A 23,308-nucleotide genomic window follows, 5' to 3' on the forward strand; every position below is an offset into this window, starting at 1 on the left:
TTGCCCGTCACACCTATTCTATTATGGGTTCTATGTTGAAAGCCTTATTTGCTTCTCTTTTGGCGGCCCAGGCGGTCGCGAGCTGGACGCAGGTGCTTAGGCGGGTCCTGGTGGCTGATTCTGCCCCCCAGGCGACCTTGGATATGGTGGATCAAATCCACCAGGGTGTCATGTATTTGTGCGATGCGGACCTGGATATGGTTCCGTTGGCTGCACGTGTACACAGTGTGGCGGTGTTAAATCGCCGCCTGGTTTGGTTGAAGTGTTGGTCTGTGGATCAATCTTCCCGTAAGACTTTGGCCAATTTGCCTTATGATGGTTCTCGCCTTTTTGGCGAATCCTTAGATGCACTGATTAAGGGAGTTACGGGTGGTGAGAGCACGCTCTTGCCTCAATCCCACAAGCCCAAGGCGGCTCCCGGTAAGAAGCATGCTTCCTTTCGACCCCATCAGGGGTCCTTTCGTGCCTTTCGGTCACACTATAGGGGCAAGCCGTCTAAGGGTCTAGGCTCCCACAAGAAGCCGTGGAGCTGTCCCGGGTTCGGGACAGGTGGGTTCGGGAAATCGTTCAGTCTGGCTACCAGATCGAGTTTCTCTCTCGGCCGAAGAGCAGATTTTTTTCCCTCAAATCTTCTGTTATCCCCGGAGCGTTTGCGGGACCTGCGCCTAGCGGTGCAGGACCTGAAGGCTCAGGGTGTGGTGGTCCCGGTGCCTCATCGGGACAGATTCGGGGGTTCTATTCCAATCTGTTCACCGTGCCCAGGAAAGAGGGCAAGGTATGTCCGATTCTGGACTTGAAGGCGCTGAACCGCTTTGTGCGGGTGCGCAAGTTCCGCATGGAATCCCTGCGGTCGGTGGTGGCTGTCCTGGTTCCGGGGGAATTCATGGCTTCCATCGACTTGAAGGATGCGTATCTTCACATCCCCATCTTCGAGGGTCACCAGAGGTACCTTCGATTCGCCATGGCGGAGGATCGTTACCAATTTGTAACTTTGCCTTTCGGTCTCGCCTCGGCTCCGAGGGTGTTCACCAAAGTGCTGGCACCGGTTCTGGCCTTGTTGAGAGCCCAGGGCATATCGGTCCTGGGATATCTGGACGATATTCTGGTTCGGTCTGCGACCAACCAAGGTCTGGTGAAGGATCTGTCCGTCACGTTGCAGACTCTGCAAGAGTTTGGTTGGACGATCAATTTCCCAAAAATCAACATTGTGTCCGTCGGTCCGCCTCCCATACCTGGGAATGATTCTGGACTCTGTCCAGGCGAAGGTCTTCCTACCGGACGACAAACTCAGGACTCTTCAGGAGGGAGTCAGGTCCCTCAGGGACAATCAGTTCTCGTCCGTTCGGACGTGCATGCGGTGTCTGGGTTTGATGGTCTCGGCTTTCGAGGCGATTCCCTTCGCCCAGCTTTCACACTCGGGGTCTCCAAGCGGAGATATTGTCCAAGTGGGACGGGCGACCGCACTCTCTGGATCTTCAGATATCCTTGAGTTCTCAGACCAGAAGGGATCTTCTGTGGTGGCTTCGGTCCCCCTCAGTGTCGGGGGGCAAGTCTTTTCGTCCCTTTTCATGGACGGTGCTCACCACGGACGCCAGCCTGTCGGGCTGGGGTGGTGTTCTGGGAGTTCTGTCCGCCCAGGGTGTTTGGTCGACGGAGGAGTCTTCCCTTCCGATCAACATTTTGGAACTGCGTGCGATACTTCTCTGTCTTCGCCGTTGGACGGACTGTCTCCACGGCTGTCCAGTCAGGGTGCAGACGGACAATGCCACGGCGGTGGCTTGCATCATTCACCAAGGGGGCACCAGGAGTGCCCAGGCGGCTCGAGAAGTGGCCGCGATTCTGTCTTGGGCCGAGACGCATGTCCCGGCAATATCAGCAGTTCACATTCCGGGGGTGGAGAATTGGCAGGCGGATTATCTGAGCCGCCAGACCCTGGACCAGGGGGAATGGTCCCTTCACCCGGATGTCTTCCAGATGTTGTGCGCGAAGTGGGGTCTCCCGGAGGTAGACCTGTTCGCGTCTCGTCTGAACAACAAAGTTCCACGGTTCGTGGCACGGACGCGCGATCCTCGGGCAGACGCGTCGGACGCGTTGGTTGCCCCGTGGCATCAGTACCGACTGATGTATGCGTTTCCACCGATTCAGTTGCTGTCCAGGTTCCTTCGCAGGTTGCACTCGGAACCAACTGCGGTGATTCTTGTGGCACCGGACTGGCCTCGCCGGTCCTGGTACGCAGACCTCGTAAACCTGGCAATCGACGTCCCGTGGCGTCTGCCTCTTCGAGAAGATCTTCTGTCGCAAGGACCGATCTTCCATCCTGCTTTACAGTCGCTGGCTTTGACGGCCTGGCTGTTGAGACCGAGGTCCTGAAGAACAGGGGTCTTTCCCCTGAGGTCATTCACACCTTGATCAATGCGAGGAAGTCTTCCTCGGGGAAGGTTTACTACCGTACTTGGAAGGCGTATTTTGCCTGGTGCGAATCCAGGGGTTTCTCTCCTACCACTTATTCAGTGTCTAGGGTGTTGTCCTTCCTTCAGACGGGTGTTGAACAGCGTTTGGCGCTGGCTACGATCAAGGGTCAGGTGTCCGCTTTGGCCGTTCTGTTTCAACGTCCTGTGGCATCTGACGCTTTGGTTGGCACTTTTGTGCAGGGGGTACGTCATCTGATCCCTCCTAGGAGGAACCCTCTTCCCCCTTGGGACTTGAATCTAGTCCTGTCTGTATTGCAGCGTGCTCCTTTTGAAAAGATCAGGGAGATCTCGCTGTCTTTGTTATCCAAGAAGGTCACCTTTTTGGTGGCTATCACCTCGGCTCGTCGAGTGTAGGAGCTGGCAGCCTTGTCCTGCAAATCTCCGTATCTGCTTGTGCATTTGGACAAGGTGGTCTTGCGACCTAACCCTTCTTTTCTTCCATAAAGGGTTTCGGACTTTCATCTCAATGGGGACATTGTCCTACCTTCGCTCTGCGCGAAGCCTAAGCGTCCGACGGAGGTGCTGCTTCACTCCTTGGATGTTGTCCGGGCGATTGGAGTCTACTTAAAATCGACTGGGTCTTTTCGCAAGTCGGATGCCTTGTTTGTTCTTCCGGAAGGTCCTCGGAAGGGCATGGCGGCGTCGGCTTCTACCATCGCCAAATGGATCAGACAGACCATTGAACAGGCCTATGCTTTGAAGGGGAAAGTTCCCCCTGTACCTGTGAAGGCGCACTCTACCAGATCTCTGAGTACGTCTTGGGCCTGTCGTCATGGGGCCTCTGTGGCCCAGGTGTGTAAGGCGGCGACTTGGTCGACCGTACGCACTTTCACAAAATTCTACAGAGTAGATGTTCAGGCATCGGCTGATGCTTCCTTTGGCCGCAAGGTTCTTAGTGCGGCAGTTCCCTAGAGCCCTTGTTATGGGTTCTTTGACTGTTTGGGACATTTGTTTTTCCCTGGGTTTTCTTGCTCCTGTTGAGCGAGTGTTTTGTTCTTATGCCCAACTGGTTTCCTTCCTTTGGTAAGGTTCCTTTCTCTGATGGGGAGACGGCGTTGCCTTGGGCGCGGCTGCGTTCTTCCCACCCCTCATGTTTACACTGCTTTGGGACATCCCATTGGTGATGAATATGAAGGGGCGGCGACTGTCGGAGGACGTAAGAGAAAACGGAATTTTTGTAAAATCTTACCTGTAAAATTCCTTTCTCTGAGTCCTCCGACAGTCGCCGCCCCCGCCCCTCTTTTGGGGTTTTTGATGTACTCTCTACTGCTATTCCACTGAAACTGAGTTGGATACAGGAAGTGGAGGGTTATGTACTGAGGGGACCACCCCCTGGGGGTGGGGATATGTTAAAAGTCTTTGTACTAACATATTCTATTGCCTAGCTACTCCTACGGATGAGAGGACATAACCCATTGGTGATGAATATGAAGGGGCGGCGACTGTCGGAGGACTCAGAGAAAGGAATTTTACAGGTAAGATTTTACAAAAATTCCGTTACGCCATGTAAATTGATACTGAACGTGTCATGCTTCAAAATTGCGCACGCTCATGGGACGACGACAAAGTACAGTACCTAAACTTTTTTTTTTACAGGTTATCTGTTTAGACTTCGAGGAAGTCTTGGCTAGAATTATTGCTCTTGCTTGAACGATTGCGGCAATACCTCACGTGTGGTTTAAACACCCTTATATATATATAGGTGCGACTTGCGTGTATGCGTTTGCTTCTGCGCATGAGCTCAGAGAGACGGGGCACTTTCATTTTTTTTTCTTATTTTATTTTTTATTTTTACCGCCCCTTTATTTTTTTGATCACTGTATCAATATAAACATCCCTTGTAATAGAAATAAATAATAAATAATTTTACTTTTCCTGGAAAAAAAAATTGGCCCTTTAAGACCATGGGGTGGAAGTGACGTTTGATGTCTCGCTTGTCCTCCAGGGGCTTAGAGTCGATTGGGGGCCATCTTGCCCTCGCTCGACTTTCTGCCCATCACTGCACAAGGCCGAATAGTTTTCGCCGCTACCGATGGCTCCGGTAAGCTGGGAAAATCACCAGGAGGGGGTTGGGGGACACCTCTCCTGCTGCCCATAAAAGTGATCCCGTGGCGAATCCACCACCGGGACCACTTTTATCAGATTCTGGATCTCCAGTTTTAGCTGCCATAACTCCGGTATTTAACATAAAAATACTGACGTAAATACACGGTGAGCGGTACGGAAGTGGTTAAAGCACTCCCATTTTTTTCTCACTGTTCAACATTTCTAGAATTTGATCCCATTTAATATCTTGTAGTATGAAGTGCAGCATTAAGAAGATTGCTTTTTTGAAATTTAGTGTTCTGGCACAACCCTCATGCCTCTTTTTACTATAAATTATGTTGAATGTAATTACCCTGTGATTGCGGTTTAAGAAGTTGTCCTGTAATTTAGTGTGGCTGAGATTCACTCACCTACACACTGCATCTGTTGTTTTTGGGGAGGAAAAGCTGGAGTTCTTGTTTGAATGAGTGAGAAGTTCCTTCTATGCAGTCATTATGTGGATAATTGAAATTCCCCATAATAGCATCATCATCTTGCCACCATTCCTAACTGTGACAGGAGGTCCGACTCCTCCCCATCTTTCAAGTTAGGGGGCCTGTAGCATACGACCTCTATTAATTTCCCATTTGTTTCTTCCCTTTGCAGCCCAACTACAAGGTTTCCACCTCCTCCTCCCTTTCCCCATTAGCCATGTCATCCATCACATTCACTATCAAATCATCCTTGATATCCAGGTATACCACTCCTCCTCTTCTACCCTCCTGGTCCCTCCGATAAAAGAAGTACCCATGGACAGTGGCAAAACAGTCTTATATTATAGTGTATGGTGGCCCCATCAATCTCATTCCCCATATGTGCCCCATACCTCAATATTTGTGCAAATTTTTACATGATTAGCTACCACCTTGAATTGCTTTCAAATAGGTCTTACAGCAATCACAAGCCCAATCCATGCCCCCTGATATCCCCCTTATCTTTCAGAACCTCTGATCGGTCTCTACACGGTAAATCCACACCCATATTTGCCATCAAGCATTTTAAATTCTGGTGTCCACTTTCTTCCCCTTACATTTTAGTTCTCTGCAATCTGACTGGTATGCCATCTCCCTGCTGCTCTCCATTATTACGTTTCTGACCGTTCCACACTCACTCTGCAAAGCATTTCCTCTCCTGAATTCTCTGCCATTCACTCCAATCAGAAAAAAAACACTACTGATCCATCCTTTTTTATGATCTGCAAGTTATGCCTCTCCCCTCCTGCATCACCTCTCTGACACTCCCTTCCCAGCATTATCTGCTATTCACTGCTATTCCACAACACTGCTTATCCATCCTTCAACGTTCCACTCTGCCTCTCATCTCTTCTCTGCCACTTGGGTCATTTTTCCTCCCTGCCAGTAACCTCCCTGGTACCACTGCAATCGTTCCCTGGTTTCTCTCTCCGCAAGCAGTCACACAGGTCTAGCTGCATCTTCATTCTATCTCCCCTTTCCCGCCAACAGCCTTTCCAATGCTGAAACATCAAATTCCAACCTCAGTCCTCGCAAGCAGCCACCCCAGTCCTTCTAGATCCACTCCCCCCCCCCCAGCAGCTCCCTTCAAACACCCCTGGTCTGCGGTCATCCCTTGCCTCAAAATTCCTTCTCCTCCCTCTCCGGACACCCTCACCTGTGTCCACATCTCCTCCTGGTTCATAGCCTAACCTCCTCCATCCCCCGTGATCCTGGTACTCCGATCTAACTGAACAGCTGGGATACAGCAGTTCACATTCTTCCAGATGCCTGCATCCACAGCCCAGGGTTACAAACCAGCACTACCCTGTCCCCCTCTAGGTAGCGCCACCATCCAAACACCCTTTAATCACTCCTTTTGCCCCAGTCACCTGTATCCACAGCCTAGTGCCACAATCCTACACAGACCCCCATCCATTATGTTCAAACCATAAAACACCTGTTCAGTCTTTAAAGCACCTTTCCAAAACTAAACACTTTAACCCCCCACGCCCTTACACAATTTGCAGTTGATTTCCTGTCCTACATTTTCCCCTTCTTTCCCCTCACCTCCTTTTCTCCACATCCTTCACTGTTTTCAACTATCTTTGCATTTTCATGCCTCTTCACCTACCAATCTCTTATCGATCACCTGCAGCACCAAAAGTTTCATGCATATTCGTAGCAGATTTTCAGTTCCGGGTCTGTCTCCAACCACATCCACCATCACAGGTCAGTCCCACCTTCTCGCACATTACCCCAGACTTTATTTTGATTTTATCCTTTATTTTATTTTTATTATTAAACAATTTTTTTATTACACAATTTTGTCTGTTTATTTTTACATATATTATTACTTATAGATTTATCTGTATTTGCACGTTCTGTTGTATTATAGTCATTGCAATATATTGCCAAAGTGGAGATGATACCAAAATTTGAATTTTGGGCACATTTGTCATCCTATACATTTTTGACATTTCATTGCATCCATTTGCATTCTTCCATACATTTATGATATTTTACTAGGTCCAACTTACTGTGTTAATTATTCAGTGTACAGTGTATGTTAACCTTTCAATGCAGAAGTTATTTAATAGTGTACACCATGTGCTTGAGATACTCATCAGTTGGTTTTAATTATTTCTTTGTATACTAGCCCTGACGACAGGAGAGGCATTTCCCCCAATACCTTTTGGCTTTACTTATCACTTATGATCTAATACCTTCAAAAAACTTCATAATTATTACTGCAAGTGATATGAACCTTTATGCTTAGCTGCCTCTACACTCATCAAAGATGTTATGTAGATAGTCGGTTTTATTTTGCTGCTTTAACTTTTTTAGGCTTACTTGGAATAACATGTAATACATATAAAAGCATAATTGAGCATAACAAAAAATATAAATGGAACTTTATTGGGTTGGGATCCACTAATGACGGGTGCATACTTTGAAGGCTCGTGTGTAATTAATAAATGAACATTTCTTTTTACTAGCAGAAATATATGAATTTGTTTTATTTATTTTTTCTTAAAAGTAAACTTAACCTTTTTGCTTTAGAAACACTTGAGTTATAAGGTCTAAGAATCTTGAAAACACAGATGTGATTTTTTTTTCGGGCTTCCATGATACCATTCCCTAGAAGCCCTACTTCCATTTTCTGTCATTTAAGTTATAGCAATATAATAATTGAATAAATGTAAATTATGTAAAATATTGAATTGGCCACATACGAAACAGCATTGCAGATCTTAGTTTAAAATCTTCATCTTTTTAGTAATTTTTTCCCGGAGTACAGCTGGATGATAACTGGGTCCTTCTCCGCGCCCATCCATGGTCTTTCTCTTTGAGCTGCATATGTAAACCCAGGGTGGATTTGATTTAAGTCATGCAGATTTAAATCGTAATTTAAATCACTAGTAAAAAGGCTTGATTTAAATCATCCGGATTTAAATCATAATTTTTAATGAGCGTCTGTCCCACAGCAGCTCCTCCCCTGACCCACTGTTGGCTCAGACAGTCCCATTTACTTAAATGGGACGCCTGATGATGCAGCAAGGACACAACAAGGGGAGGGACGTGGCGGCAGCAGGTGAGTGGATGCCTGCTAACAGGCACCACCATGATGGATCTGAAATTATAGGTTTTCTTTAATTGTAAGGAATCATTCTTGCTGGTAGTTAGTGTAAAATTGTGTGACTGCCTTAATGTAGTTGCAGAGCTTACCAAAATCGTAAATATTGCAGAATATACAGCCTCATGCTACATAACTAAGCTCCATTTAATGCTGAATAAACTAAACTATTATTGTATCTTAAAAAAAAAGAAAACTATCTTTGGATAGATTTTAACTCCAAAACCATTTTATTAAAATAAATTTGATAAAAATCAAAAAAATCTGATTTAAATAAAAAAAAAAAATTCATCCTATGTAAACCTCAAGCTTTTAGGATAACACGCTGTTCAGCATTGAAGTGCTTAATCTCATCCTTACATTGGCAGGTAACCGCTTGGTTTTTGGAGGATATGTCCTGCTGGTATACTGACACCCCTGAAATGATATCCCCACAATCAGCCAAACTGGCATATTCATTAGGATAAGCAAGTTTATGGCTAGCTGCTGAGACAGGTTTAATACATACATTTGATTTAATTATACAAAGTTAAGTTCATACATCTGTGCCAGCATTACAGCTTTTGCTTTTGTATATGAACTAGGTTAACTTTTTTCTTATACTTAACCACTTAAGCCCCGGAAGATTTTACCCCCATTCCGACCAGGGGGTATTTTGCGTTTCGGCACTGCGTGACTTTAACGGACAATTGCGTGGTCGTGCGACGCTGTACCTAAACTAATTTGACGTCCTTTTTTTCCCACAAACAGAGCTTTCTTTTGGTGGTATTTGATCACCTGTGCGATTTTTTGATCACGCGCTATAAACAAAAAAAGAGCGTCAATTTTGCAAAAATAGCAATATTTTTCACATTTTTTTATATGAAATTCCCCCCCAAAAAAATGTAAAAATCAAAATTTTTAAAAATTTTCGGCCAATTTGTTTTATGCTACCTATGTTTGGTAAAAAAAATCGCAAAAAGCGTATTTTGATTGGTTTGCGCAAAAGTTATCGCGTTTACTAACAAAGGGAAAGATTTTTGTCATTTTTGTTTTTTTTTTTTAACGCGTAATGGCGGCGATCTGCGATTTTTTTTTTTGCGGTACTGCGACATTGCGGCGGACAGATCGGACCCTTGACTGACATTTTTGACACTTTTGGGGTTACCAGTGACATTTCTACAGTAATCAGTGCTATACATATGCACTGTTACTGTAAAAATACACTGGTAGTGAAGGGGTTAACTTTATTTGGAAGGGAGGGGCTGTGTGTCCCTAGGGGCGTGGTTTCTACTGTGATTGGCTGTGGCTCTAGCTGTAAGGACACTGATCAACGGATCTACATACTAGATCCGAGTGATCAGTGTCTTTGCAGCGAGGAGAATGACAGGCAGTTTGTTTACACAAGCTGCCTGACATTCTCCCTCTCCCCCGCCGATCGCCGAGTGGCCGGCGGACATCGGGTCCGCTGGTCACACGCGCGGGGGGGTCCGTGACCACGTGGGAGCGCGCCTCCGGGGGCGCGCGCTCGCTCCCTAGACCCTCACAAGCAAGCAACGTAGCCCTACGTTAGTTTGCCTGTGAGGGGCTGACCGCAGACGTAGATAGTCGTGCGGCGGTCGGCAAGTGGTTAATATTATTTATCTTGGAATATATTTACCTGTGCTCTGTTGTGATATCTACTGAATTGGTTGTAAAGGTAGAAGGTATTTTTACCTTAATTCATTCTGTGTGCAGCTCCCCTCTCCCTTCCCCTTCCCCCTTCCCCTTCCCCCCTCCATACTTACCGGAGTCTGATCCTAATCCAGAACCCTACCCAAAAGCAGTGGCTTTTTGCTGTCTCTCTCCTCGCTGGCCATGGAGGCAGCAGCAGGAGCCATTGGCTCTTGCTGCTGTCAATCACAGCAAGAAAGCAGAGAGTTGGGGGCAGGGCCAAGCCACGCTCCATGTATCAATAGAAACAGAGTGCAGTTTGGGATTGAGCCCACACGAGTGCCCCCATAGCAATTGGGGAGGAGCCAAGAGCGCTGATGGGGACCCCTCGAGAGAAGGATCAGGACTGCTATTGCACTAAGCAGGTAAGTATATACCATGTTTCTTATTTTAAGAAAGAGCCTTGATGATCACTTTAACGTTTAAAAAAATTTTTGAATCTGTGTACGTGACCATGAACCAGGTCCAACTTTGAAGTATATACCTTTGTGATTGCATGGGAAATTACAGTATGTAGCAGTAAGGTTGGATATGATATGAGATGTAATATTTGACTATAATCGTGTGCTTCCCCTTTTTTATCTTTGTATTTTATTAGTCATTAGTATGTAATGATATGAAAATTTTGCAAATATTACATTAACATCATTTGTGGATTTGCATTACCTTGTACTCATGTTTTTGATAATAAAGTAACCCTAAACTCTGGATTAAAAAAAAAAAAATGAAAAGTATTCTTAACTCAGAATTTTTTTTATTCTGTGGTGTGACTGCCTATTAGAGGTTGCTTGTGTTCACTCTCTATGGTCCCACATTCACCAGCCTCTCTTGCTCCCAAGTTGGACTAGGGACTATGGGCTGTGTTGTGTGCATAGATCAGTGTACATGACTGCAAGTGACTTGCACTGTTAATTCCAAACAAAAGTGAAGCGGAAAATGAGATGTGTGTGAGCTCAAGGAGGCAGAAAAACACCGTAAGAAACCATTTAATGAAAAATAGATTACAGAACCATTATGTAATGGGTGTATGGTTTATTTGTGGAGAATAAGGATATTGCTTAGTGTCACTTAAAATTATACAGGCACACTGAGCTAGTGCTCAGAAAGGTAACCTACTGTACCATTTAAGACCTCTTGAGTAGCGTACTGTCGGCGTAAAGCGTTTAAAAGGATAGGAACAAAAATGCTTATTCAACTGAAGTTTACAACATGGGACAGACAGGACATGATGTATTTTGACCATTTGAGTATTAATGTAAGATTTGTATTATAATTGGTGTTAAAGCTGATCTCTCTGATAAGCAAATATTCTCCCAAACATAAGAGGCCTGTGTAATATTGCTTGAATCATATGCTTTGTGTATTTCCTCCGAATCTGTGCAGTGATCTAGTGTAAACCTTTGCATAGGAGCTTCCTTCAATTAAGACCTGCCATTGCTACTCTGTAACGCCACGAATGTACAGATGACATTGGCAGCTTACCCATTGTGGGGGCCCAGTTCCCTGAAAAACGTAAGCTGTACATTCGTAGCATTTGGTGAGTGGATTTCTGAAAATGGGTTTTATATTTTGCCATCTATTCAATTAGGCTTGTGAGTATATATATGAGTTGTCTGTCGCCCCTTAAATACAGCTGCAAGAAAAAGTATGTGAACCCTTTGGAATGATATGGATTTCTGCACAAATTGGTCATAAAATGTGATCTGATCATCATCTAAGTCCCAACAATAGACTATCAGTCTGCTTAAACTAATAACACACAAAGAATGAAATGTTGCCATGTTTTTATTGAACACACCATGTAAACATTCACAGTGCAGGTGGAAAAAGTATTTGAACTCTTGGATTTAATAACTGGTTGAACCTCCTTTTGGCAGCAATAACTTCAACCAAACGTTTCCTGTAGTTGCATATCAGACGTACACAACGGTCAGGAGTAATTCTTGACCATTCCTCTTTACAGAACTGTTTCAGTTCAGCAATATTCTTGGGATGTCTGGTGTGAATCCCTTTCTTGAGGTCATGCCACAGCATCTCAATCGGGTTGAGGTCAGGACTCTGACGGCCACTTTAGAAGGCGTATTTTCTTCTGTTTAAGCCATTCTGTTGTTGATTTACTTCTATGCTTTGGGTCATTGTCCTGTTGCAAAACCCATCTTCTGTTGAGCTTCAGCTGGTAGACAGATGGCCTTAAGTTCTACTGCAAAATGTCTTGATAAACTTGGGAATTTCATTTTCATATTAGCTTAAGCAGACTGTGATTGTCTATTGTTGTGACTTGGATGCTGATCAGATCACATTTTATGACCAATTTGTGCAGAAATCCATATCATTCCAAAGGGTTCACATACTTTTTCTTGCAGCTGTAGTGTTGGGGATAATGCGCTAGGCATTTGCACCCTGTTTGATTTCTTGTTTTTCCTTTTTTCCTACTAAGGAATATATTTGAATGACCGTTGTGTACCTGGGGTTTAGCGTTAACCACTTGCCAACCGCCCGCCGCATATATAATGTAAGACCAGGTAGTGCCAATATGATAAAAATGATAAAAATGATAACAATAAAAAGTCCATAATCTGGTTAACCGAAAAATACATCCAGCACCAAATATTAGAGGTAGAGTTATTATATATAAATCTAAAAGTCCATATAGAAGTGAAGGGAAAATATGTCCAGCACCAGTGAGTAAAGGGATATGAGATAACAAACATGACCCTCAAATTATAGAGCGGTCATGTAAAGCAGTAATGGCAGGTATTCGGCAGTAATGATACCAGACAGATGATGAATGGGCGACTTCCAGCTTATGATGATTAAATACCTCAGGATAAAAGAAGACAGAACCAATTGCTGTCTAAGGTATAGGACAGCAAAAGCACATTCCTATATATTGCGGCAGGCTGGCTCTGCTCGGCTGCACGAATCTACGTATGGGTACGTCAGTTCGCGGCAGTGGTGCTGGGGGGCGAGAGCGATTGCTCCCCGCTGAGAGAGGATGACGGTCAGCTGTTGTAATCACAGCTGACCGTTAATCTCTCTGAAATGATCACAGACAGCCTGTGATCCTTCTATATAGGAAGTGGTGCTTCTACGCAGGGAGTGGTGCTGGGGGGGGGGGGGGGGTGCACCATCGGCAGCGTGCTCCCGTCCCCATTAGGCAGCGGGGTTGCCGAGCCACGGGGCCGGTGGCCACGATCGCTCCCCGCTGAGAGAGGATGACGGTCAGCTGTTGTAAACACAGCTGACCGTTAATCTCTCTGAAATGATCACAGAGAGCCTGTGATCCTTCTATATATAAGATCATAGGTCTCTGTGCTTATATCACAAACCCATCCCATACAGTTAGAAAACACCCCCTAGGCTCACACTTAACCCTTTGCTCACCACTGTTAACCCCTTCCCTGCCAATGTCATTATTACAGTAACCGTGCATATTTTTAGCACTGATTACTGTAGTAATGTCACTGGTCCCCCAAAAGTTTTAAAATGTCAGTTAGGGGTCCGATATACCTGCCGCAATATCGCAGTCCCGCTAAAAATCGCAGATCACCGCCATTACTAGTAAAAAAATAAAATAAATAAAAATGACCTAAATCTCTCCCCTAGTTTGTAGATGTGATAACTTTTGCGCAAATCAATCAAAATACGTTTATTGCGATTTTTTTATATATTTAATTTTTTTTTACCAAAAATAAGTAGCCGAATACAAATTGGCCTAAAAAGATGAAACATTTTGATTTTTACATTTTTTTTTTTTGAGAATGTTATATAGCAGAATGTTTTTTTTTTTTTCCCGAATGGTCGCTCTATCGGCAATTGACGGCGAGAAGGTGGTTGCATTATTCTGACCCGCTGTCATATGACATAGGCTCTTTTCCATGTGACCAGCTGTGTCCAATCACAGCTGGTCACATAGTAAATAGGAAGAGCCGTTGATCGGCTTTCCTCAGTTTGTGCCTGACAGGCACAAGTAGAGGAGAGCCGATCTGCGGCTCTCCTGACGGGGACGGGGGGGTCTGTGCTGGTAATCAGAGCATTGATTACCAGTGCAGACCCTTGGGGGGGGGGGGGGGTGCAACTAGAGCCACCAGGGGATGGCCACCAGGGATGCCCACCCATAACCACCAGGGATGGCAATCAGGGCCCAGGGAGCCTACCAGTGGTGTGCTGCCCACCAGTGCCTATCATTGCCATCTATCAGTGCCGCCCACCAGTGCCCATTATTGCCTATCAGTGCCCATCAGTGCCGCCTATCAGTGCCCACCAATGCTGCATATCAGTGCCGCCTATCAGTGCCCATCAATGCTGCATATTAGTGCCACCCCATCAGTGCCTCCTCATCTGTTCCTGTCAGTGCAGCCTCATCAGTGCAGGAAATAACGTATCTATTTACAAACTTTTATAACCTAAACAAAAAAACATTTTTTTTTTCAAACTTTTTGGTCCTTTTTTATTTGTGTAGCAAAAAAGAAAAAAACTTACGGTGATCAAATACCACCAAAAGAAAGCTCTTATTTGTGGGGAAAAATTACATAAATTTGTATTAGGTACAGTGTTGCATGACCGCGCAATTGTCATTCAAAATGCAACAGCGCTAAAAGCTGAAAATTGGGCTGGGCGGGAAGGGGAGAAAGTGCCCGGTATTGAAGTGTTTAAGGGGGCAAATCCTTCCGGTCCAGAACTGGGGGCAAATCCTTCCAGTCCAGAACTGGTTAAGATCACTTACAAGTGTACCAGATGCTTCAAATAATCTATCCTACTGGTTACATGCGTCCCTCACCCAAGTTAATAAAAAATTAAGGATTTGTCTATTAAAGGAGGATGATAGTATTCGTTCACAGTAATAAACATATGAGCAATGACTGTTTTAGTCAAAATTTTAAATTTTCTGCTGTGTTTTTCAGTTAAAGCTAAAATGACTATTTCTATTAAAGTTTGAGTGTTTTGCATTGCAAGAGAAAATCAACCTTTATATGGTCATTGCTTGAACTGGGGGAGGGGGGTTCCAATTGCTAGAGAGGAAATGCTATTGAAAAATCATAGGTGGATCAAACTTTCTATACTATAAAGTTAACAAATTGTTAGATGAAACCTCCCAACTCAAAGGATTTGGTTCTCTAGACTAGAGCTTGATGGTGCGAACAACCTAAACCCAGAGATGTATGTATTGACATGGAATGTAAAGACAGGGACATTACAGAACCTAGAAAAGGGACTGAAGAAATTATTGAGTGGTGGCAACAGCAATACAAAAAAAAAATGAGGAGGAAGCAACATTTTATTTATAAACTCTTTTCAAATTGTGGTGATAGGAATTTAGGTGGAGCTGATTTCCTTTTTGAGTAACCATCTGTTGTGATTTCTGTTCCTTTTAATTAAAGGCTTTCCTTAGTATTTAATGTTTGTATCTAGCCAGAATGTTTTTTTTTTTTAGTTTTGGATTTAGTAGGGAATGGTTATAATCACTTGTCATGAATGTTTTGCTGTCTATGTCCAATTGGGAAAATTTCCACTTGCTTTTGGTTCTGAATAAGCAGCAGAAAGTGCGACATATAGCCAAAGTGAGGTTAAATCCCCATTGCCTCCACTGGAAGCTTTCATCTCACCTTAGCTTTCGATGACAGCCGCCATAAATTGTTGGATTTCCCACTACTTTGTGTCCAATGACAGTCCTGTCCAAGACAAATAGAGAAGGTGAATCTGGCCAGCTGGGACATAACAGAAGAAAACATGTCAGGGTTCCAACCCAAGAAAGGTTTTCTCTAGTGATCTATTTTAATGTTTCCCTTGAATGTGTGTATGCAGCAAAATGTTATACTTTAGGAGAGGATTGTGGAGTATTTTGATACATATGAAAACACAGCATGTTAACCACTTCTGAACCGAAAGGTTTTACCCCCTTAATGACCAGGCCATTTTTTGTGATACGGCACTGCGTTACTTTAACTGACAATTGTGCATTCGAGCGATGCCGTACCCAAATAAAATTGAAGTCCCTTTTTTTTCCCCCACGAATAGAACTTTCTTTTGGTGGTATTTGATCACCTGTACGATTTTTATTTTTTGCGCTATAATCAAAAAAAGAACGACAATTTTGAAAGGAAATAAAGTTTTTACCTTTTTGCTATAAAACACAGCCAAAAAATAGAAATTTAAAACAAATTATTTCATAATTTTAGGCTAATATGTATTCTACTACGTAGTTTGGTAAAAAAAAAAAATCCGAATAAGTGTATATTTATTTTTTTACTAGTAATAGCAGTCGGGGATTTTTGGCAGGACTGCGACATTACAATGGACAGATCGGACACCTAACTGACATTTTTGACACTTTTGGGGGGACCAGTGACACTACAGTAATCGGTGCTAAAAATATGCACTGTTACTGTACTAATGACACTGGCAGGGAAGGGGTTAACACTAGGGGCGATCATACGGTTAGGTGTATCCCTAGGGGATGCTTTCTAACTGTGTGGTGGATAGACTCGCTAGATGAACATCGAGATCCCTGTACCAAAATAGCAGGAACACAAGATCCCTGTGTTCCATCTGTTTACATAGGCAGACCGCTGTTCTGTCTCTCTGGGGAGCGATCGCGAACACGCCCCCTACTGGCTATTGCACGAAACATACTGGTACATTGGTTGGTGCAATAGAGCCGACCTGCTGCAATATATGTACTGCTGCCAGTTGGCAAGTGGCTAATAGAAGTGTCTGGGAAATGGTTTTAAAATGCTAGTGTGTCTAGGATTGAAGCCAAAGATGAGAAATTACAGCATTTCTCTTTTGGACATTTGGCCAGATTGGTCTGATTTTCCATGTAAACCTACTATTAAAGAGTAACTCCACATTTGTTGAGAAAAATCCTCTCTGGGTGATCAATGTACATTGCAAGGATTTTAACAAAGTTTGTAATCAAGTAATCAAGTCCTACCTTATTCTGTTCTAATGAAGAAAGTAGCGGTTTCGGCGTTCTTTTAGGAGTCATAACTCTTGGGGGTAGTATCTCACCAAAAAAAAAAAAAAAAAAATATATATATATATATATATATGTAATTCCTATTGTAGGGGGATGCCCAAAATGTTACTTGTATATTAGTACAAACTTCTGGGAAAATCAGTGAGCCATTCACATAGAAAGTGAAACTTTTTGGAATGTTCTGTACACCAATCTTTCTGTGTACAGACTGTTTCCAGGTTGCCGTATTGCATTGAATTTTACAGAAAAAAAAAAAAAAAATATATATATATATATATAATCTCATTTTATTTTTTGCTATATTTTTTTTCAGGAAAATGAAGCAACCCTTTAAATACAAATTTTGCAAAAAATTGGGTTTTAAAGGCTTTGATTGAATAAAAGTAATTGTAGTGCTTAATATTCCAAATGTCAAAATTGCCACACCAAAATAGTGTAGATCAATATGTCTTGAAAATGTCTATTTTGTAGGAGTTTGTCAACTGACTTGGCCCAGCTTTAAAGTGGTTGTAAAGCCTGAATGCTTTTTATACATGAAGGTAAAAACCCTTCAGTGTGCCTCACCCTCCCCCCCCCCCCCCAAAACTTACCCGAACCTGGTCTTTCTTCTTCAGTGATGTGCACCAGAGCCTTGGCTCCTCAGCGACTCTCCCTTTTTGGTTGAGATAGCAGCGAGAGCCATTGGCAATCACAGCCGATGTGCCAATAAGGAGAGAAAGGAGATGGGCCGAGCCCCAGTTCTGTGTGTGAATGGACAACCAGAGCCGCGGCTCGTGAGTGAGCCTGCTCGGTGCCCCCATTGCAAGCTGCTTGCTCTGGGGGCACTTGGCAAGAGGTAGGGGGCCAGGAGCACCAGCAGAGGACCCGAAATGAGGAGAATCGAGGCTGCTGTGTGTAAAACCACTGCACAAAGCAGGTAAGTGTAACGTTTTTTTTTTACTTTAATAGAACGGTAATTGCTGTTTTACATGATGGTTAAAAAAAATCTGAAGGCGATCACTGTCAAATGTGCTGTATTTTTGAAGCCACACTTGGTGCCGGTTCACACTGAAGCGGCACGACTTTGGGGGGTGACCTTTGAAGTCGCGTGCACCGCGACTTCGGCGCGACTTGCAGGGACTTCACATAATTGAAGTCTATGCAAGTCGCTCTGAGGTCGCCCCAAAGTAGTACAGGACCCTATTAGAACGGGTTCTGTACTACTCAATGGACCACGACTTGTCAGGCTGACAAGTCGCCTGACAAGTCGTGGCAGTGTGAATGGGCTCTTAATGGTACCAGTGCTGCCAGAAAGAATTAAGTGTGTTTATCTTTTTTTTTTTTTTGAAAATTATGTTTATTAAGTGTGTTTATCTTTAACATAAAAATATTGTGAATCTTTAGACATGGTGTAATTTTATATGATGTTTTTTATGTATTACAGAAGCAAGCAAGCTTGTCATGTCATATGTTGCAGCAGTTTGTGGTAAAGGAGCTGAAGTTAATCAAGTGAAGGAACAACTTCTGCAGTCCAATCCAGTCCTGGAAGGTGTGGTGCTTAGATTCTTTGTGTGAAAATGTTTTTTGAATGTTCATTACCATCATGCGCTACCATTATTTTTAATAAACCTGATGTCCCAAGTCCCTATGCATAATGTCAACTGCGAAAAAGTAATGTGACCCTTTAGAGGTTTTTTGGTAAATCTGGTGTCTTTTTCTTTAAAATTTAACCCATTGGCCCACACTCCCACAACTTGATTTCTTATTTTGATATAGGATTTTGCCAACCTTATGTATGTTTCTCAGTATGCCTGCTTACAGTTTACATTTTCGCATTACAAAAAAGGAAACCATAAAAATGCAGCGCTCACTGTTCTTCAAAGGGAGACAGACTAGAGCTAAGAAAGATTGTCCCATCCTGTGTTGTCACTTTGCAGAATGCAGCATGAGACTTTGTGCTCTCTTCTTCTAATCCTTGTCTTTAATGTACTCCAAAAGAAGATGCTTCAAGGGCACTCGCAGCATCTGACTCTTTATTTTAGCAGCAAGTGTTAATAACATTTAAAAGTTGCCTGGCCCTGTGACTGCTTCATGTGTAACATATACGGTTTCTCAAAGGCAAATGGATCGATTTTAGGCGTTGCAACCTTCAAAATGCTTAGCTGCATGTTTGCTGTACCCTCTTAGCTAAATCCATATTATATAATTTAAGACATCATATGTGTGCCTGCATGTAAGGTTAGCTCTTTAATCAGTGCTCTGAGGCCCTAAATCCCAAGGAGTCCTGATTTGTGAATTTGAACCGGCTACACTGGTCTGAGTCTGGCATCGCTCCCTCCCACCCCTTGTTTCTTGCTGTTGGCTGATGATCACCGTTTATGGTGCTGGGATGACAAACAAGGGACAGCTTATTAAATTTGTTTTTCATGAAATCGTGCTGGAACTATAACTGTTGTGACAATTTAAATTATTAGTCACATGGCTTATGAGTTTGACCTTTTTTTTTTTTTTTTTTTTTTCAAATAAACCTAGCGCCAATTCACACCAGACATAAGGTTTTTGAACTGTATATGCATAACTTTACTCTTTCCATATTCTCTTAATTCAAATGTTTTCTTCTCCACATTACTGAGTTGTAAAAAGAGGAAAAAATGATTTGTCTTACAAGCTTTTCTCTATTTCATTAAAACTTTGATATGGTATTTTTTCAATAATGCAACTTAGCTTGGCATTTTTATTTTCTATTTGTGTGCACCAAACCAAATTATGAAGCTTCTGTTTGGCTTACGGCCGCTAGGTAAATTCCAGACTGGATAACGCCATTGTCAGGGACATACTCCCTGTGGCGACATAGCTTCTATCTATCTTTCAGTGCTGGAACTGTAACTGATAGGGTGGTGAGAGGGAAGAGTTCTTGGAAGTGTAGAGCACAGACTCTTTGCACTTGCAGCCACCACTCAGAAAGCCAGTCAGACCTTGTATCAACGTCTCAGGGTCTGGAAAACTTTTTTATCTTTTGAATTCAGGAAAGAGAGTAGAAAACAATTTTTGACCTAATAATGTGGAAAACAAGATTTGGGGAGACTAGTAATGTTTGCTTTGTAGTGCAAGAAACAGCAACTATAGAAAGTTTAGGATAAGTTTTTGTTCTCCAAGCATATTTACATAGTGGGGTTAATTTCCTAGAGCTTGAGAGTGCAAAAGCTGCTGCAGCTCTGCATAGAAACCAATGAGCTTCCAAGTTTTTTATGTTAGAAGCTGATTGGCTAGCATGCACAGCTGCACCATATTTTGCACTCTCCAGCTTTGTAAAATCGTCCCCAATGTATGTTTAGAGAACATAGTCCTTGGGTAGCGTCTGCTTGCCTCATAAAGGATAAGTTCATCTTTTAACAAAAAATAATAAATGCACCTTTTTTTTGCAGGTAAAACAATGTGGATGTACTATTTTGGTTTTAGGAGCCTGTAAAGCATTGCACCAGCCATTAGCAGATGGTGGATGCCATGCAGTTCCCTGAACACTGTCAGTGAAAGCTGTGTGCCCGTACATCATATGGGCAGGTAGTTTTACACTGGCAGGAAGAATCCGTAAACTACCACAGTGCTCAACATTGCCATAGTGGCTCATTGAAAACTACAAGCCGACAACCACAAAGACTGGCAGTACTTGTAGTTGATTGATTCACAGGTATCTGGGAATGTGGGCGGAGCCCTGCATGGCTGTGTCATCTTTGAATTGTGGCAATACAGAGAAGATTACCAGCTTGCTGCCACAAGGAGGGGGGGGGGGGGGAAAGGCAGTCTGATGCTGGACATGTTACATTTTACACCCTATATATGGGTGTAACATGTTCAGTAAGGTGAACGTGTCCTTTAAGTCCCATCTCTAGACATTCCTAGTAGCCCATCACTGTGATAGGCAGCTTCACTGGTCACAAGAAATGTGCAGAAGGTAGGGCTGGAAAGGCAAGCATCGGCACAGTTGGGAAGTGCTGGCCAGAGCACCTGAAATGCAGAGTTGGCATAGTTTAGGAGGCTGCCTTGGGTATGGGTGAGTACTTTTGGGTTTCTTTAATCTGCAGCAGCGTTTTCATTTTTACCCCCTAACAGAAAAGAAAAAAAAAATTTAAATGGTTTTGAGTCGGTTTAGTTTAATAATTGAATGTTAACAGCCTTATAAACTTGACCCTCTCTATCAGGTTTTCATTACTCATATGAACATTAAAAAAAATACACTTAATACAGCGCTGCTCAATAACATTATTTTCTCTTGTTGACCTTTAATTAAAAATCAATGTTGGTCCACATTAGTTAGACCTGTATAATAATAATAGTTCTAAACATAAGTAAAGTAAAAATTTAGGGAGCATATTTAGAAATGCTTTTGTATTTTCTATTAAATAACCCTTGCAGATTTTATCGCTAAAGAAGTCGAAATTGAATATTCCATATTTTCATTTACTTATGGTGTACAATTTTTTTACATTACATTAATACAACATTTTTAGTATTTTATGCATTTTGATGATTGTTTGAAACCTGTTTTTTATTTTGTATTGCTAGCTTTTGGAAATGCAAAAACTGTGAGGAATGATAATTCATCCAGATTTGTAAGTACTCGATTATTCAAAAACTAAGTTCTAGAGATTGCCTGCACATAAACCTTATAGCATAATATAACTATAGAAAATATATATGTTGAATAAGGGCCTTTTTTTAAAAGTGACCATAGTTGAAATATCCTTGAAAGACGATTTTAGGCAAAATATAGACCTTTTGAAATTAAAAACATTATAGTAATATATTTACATGAACCATGTACACAATCCATTATTTTGACTCTTTTTAATTTGCATTTTAGGGCAAATATATGGATATTGAATTTGATTTTAAGGGTGATCCACTTGGTGGAGTTATAAGCAACTGTAAGTACATATCACTGAATATATGCTTTATGGGTAATTAATTTGACCTGTGTAATCTCTATGGATAAGTTTTTTTTTTTTTTTAATGGATATACTGTAATGTCAAATTTGCATCAGCTTGGATGCTGTGAAATCTGTGTTACTACTTGCCTGAGGTAGCTTTACTGTAACATTAAAATGAGGAAAATACTTGAGATATGGTTAGGAAATTCATATTACATTGAATGCCAAATGGCCCAGGCTTTCTCTTTCACTCTCCATTGTATTGGGTGGCCTTACTGGGCAATAGAAGAATGTGGGTATTATTGGGAATTGTCTGGCCTCTTAACAGCCTGGGATTCTGGTTACCACTAGAGCTTGAGGGGGCCATAATAAATTATTTGCAGGGGCGTCTAGGTGTCTTCATTGTACTGCTGCATCCTTTTTAGTACTTTAAGTAATTCTGACAGGTTTATTATAAACTGGGCACAATATCGATCTAGATTCCCATTACACTCCACTTTACCTTGTCATTTAAAAAACAAGGCTACCAGCTGATCTGAGTGTATATTGGTTGTAAAGGCTGAAGTTTTTTTTTTTTTTACCTTAATGTATGGGAATGGGAAGCAGGATGTCCCTTTTTTGTTAACCCAGATAAATAAACCTAACAAACTTTAAATGTTTATAAATAAATTAAATAACACCAGACAAGAAAACGGTTTGGACAAAGGCCGCGGCTGTTTTTTATTATTGACTTTTAAAACTAATATAATAAAACATACTTTATACTTTGTTTAAAATCCACTTTAAAAACGTCCAGAACCAGCCCAGCCACCACGGCTCGGGCTGACAATAAATAACATTAAAATAATTTTATTTCCAAATACCTTTTTTTTTTTAATTTTTTTTACAACCAACATTTTCCAACAACACACTAGACCATCATCATAAAAACAATTTCATCCACCGAAGCACTTTAGCTAAGGCGATAGCAACAAGTCAAATAATTTATAACTGGCCGCGACAAACTAAGTTTTTTTTTTTTTTGGGGGGGGGGTGGGGGGGGGGGGAGAGAACTGCTCCTGAGGTAACGAAGTGACTCGGAGCCCCGCAGTCACCCTTAAAGAGCCCTGAATTACAACTGGCTGGGGCTGGTTAGCCCCCAGAAGCGGGAAAATTCAGGCGGGAGCCGGGCTGCACGCGCTGATCTGCCTGGAAACAGTGCTCCCATGAGCGGGAAAACCATGTTAAACTTGAAATCTGCCCGGAGACCTACCACTCCTGGGCGGGAAGTTCAAAGCTGATATAGCTCGGGTCAAAAGTTCAGCCTGTCATACACTACACAAGAAGTAGGCCTATTTAACTGAGCCCAGACCTAATAAAATCTTCTTATATAAATCATTAACCCCTGCTCCCATCCCATAAAGAAAATGTAGGGTTATAAAAACCCCATTTTCTCTATATTCTCTGCATTACTTATCTGAGCCCTATCTTGATCCAGCACAGGAGCTATTGGCTTCTGCTGCAAATCAAATCCATTGATGAAGGAGCAGGGGACAGTCACACTGAGTCACACCACTGAGTCACACTGAGCGCGTATGCATGCCACC

General features: G+C 42.6%; 1 protein-coding gene across 3 annotated transcripts in view; it reads left to right on the forward strand.

The window, feature by feature from the left end:
- The window catches only part of MYO1B (myosin IB), a gene marked incomplete at its 5' end in the record, with an annotated part of 358,657 nt that overhangs the window by 193,321 nt on the left and 142,028 nt on the right, over positions 1–23,308 (forward strand). For all 3 annotated transcript variants that reach the window (XM_082260037.1, XM_082260038.1, XM_082260039.1), the window contains 3 exons: positions 18,239–18,343; positions 21,358–21,404; positions 21,656–21,719. In XM_082260037.1, coding sequence (XP_082116163.1) covers positions 18,239–18,343; positions 21,358–21,404; positions 21,656–21,719 — 216 coding nt within the window. The remainder of the gene's footprint in view (positions 1–18,238; positions 18,344–21,357; positions 21,405–21,655; positions 21,720–23,308) is intronic.

Source organism: Pelophylax lessonae, assembly GCF_965119305.1.
Source record: "Pelophylax lessonae genome assembly, chromosome: 6".
Taxonomy (NCBI): Eukaryota; Metazoa; Chordata; class Amphibia; order Anura; family Ranidae; genus Pelophylax; species Pelophylax lessonae.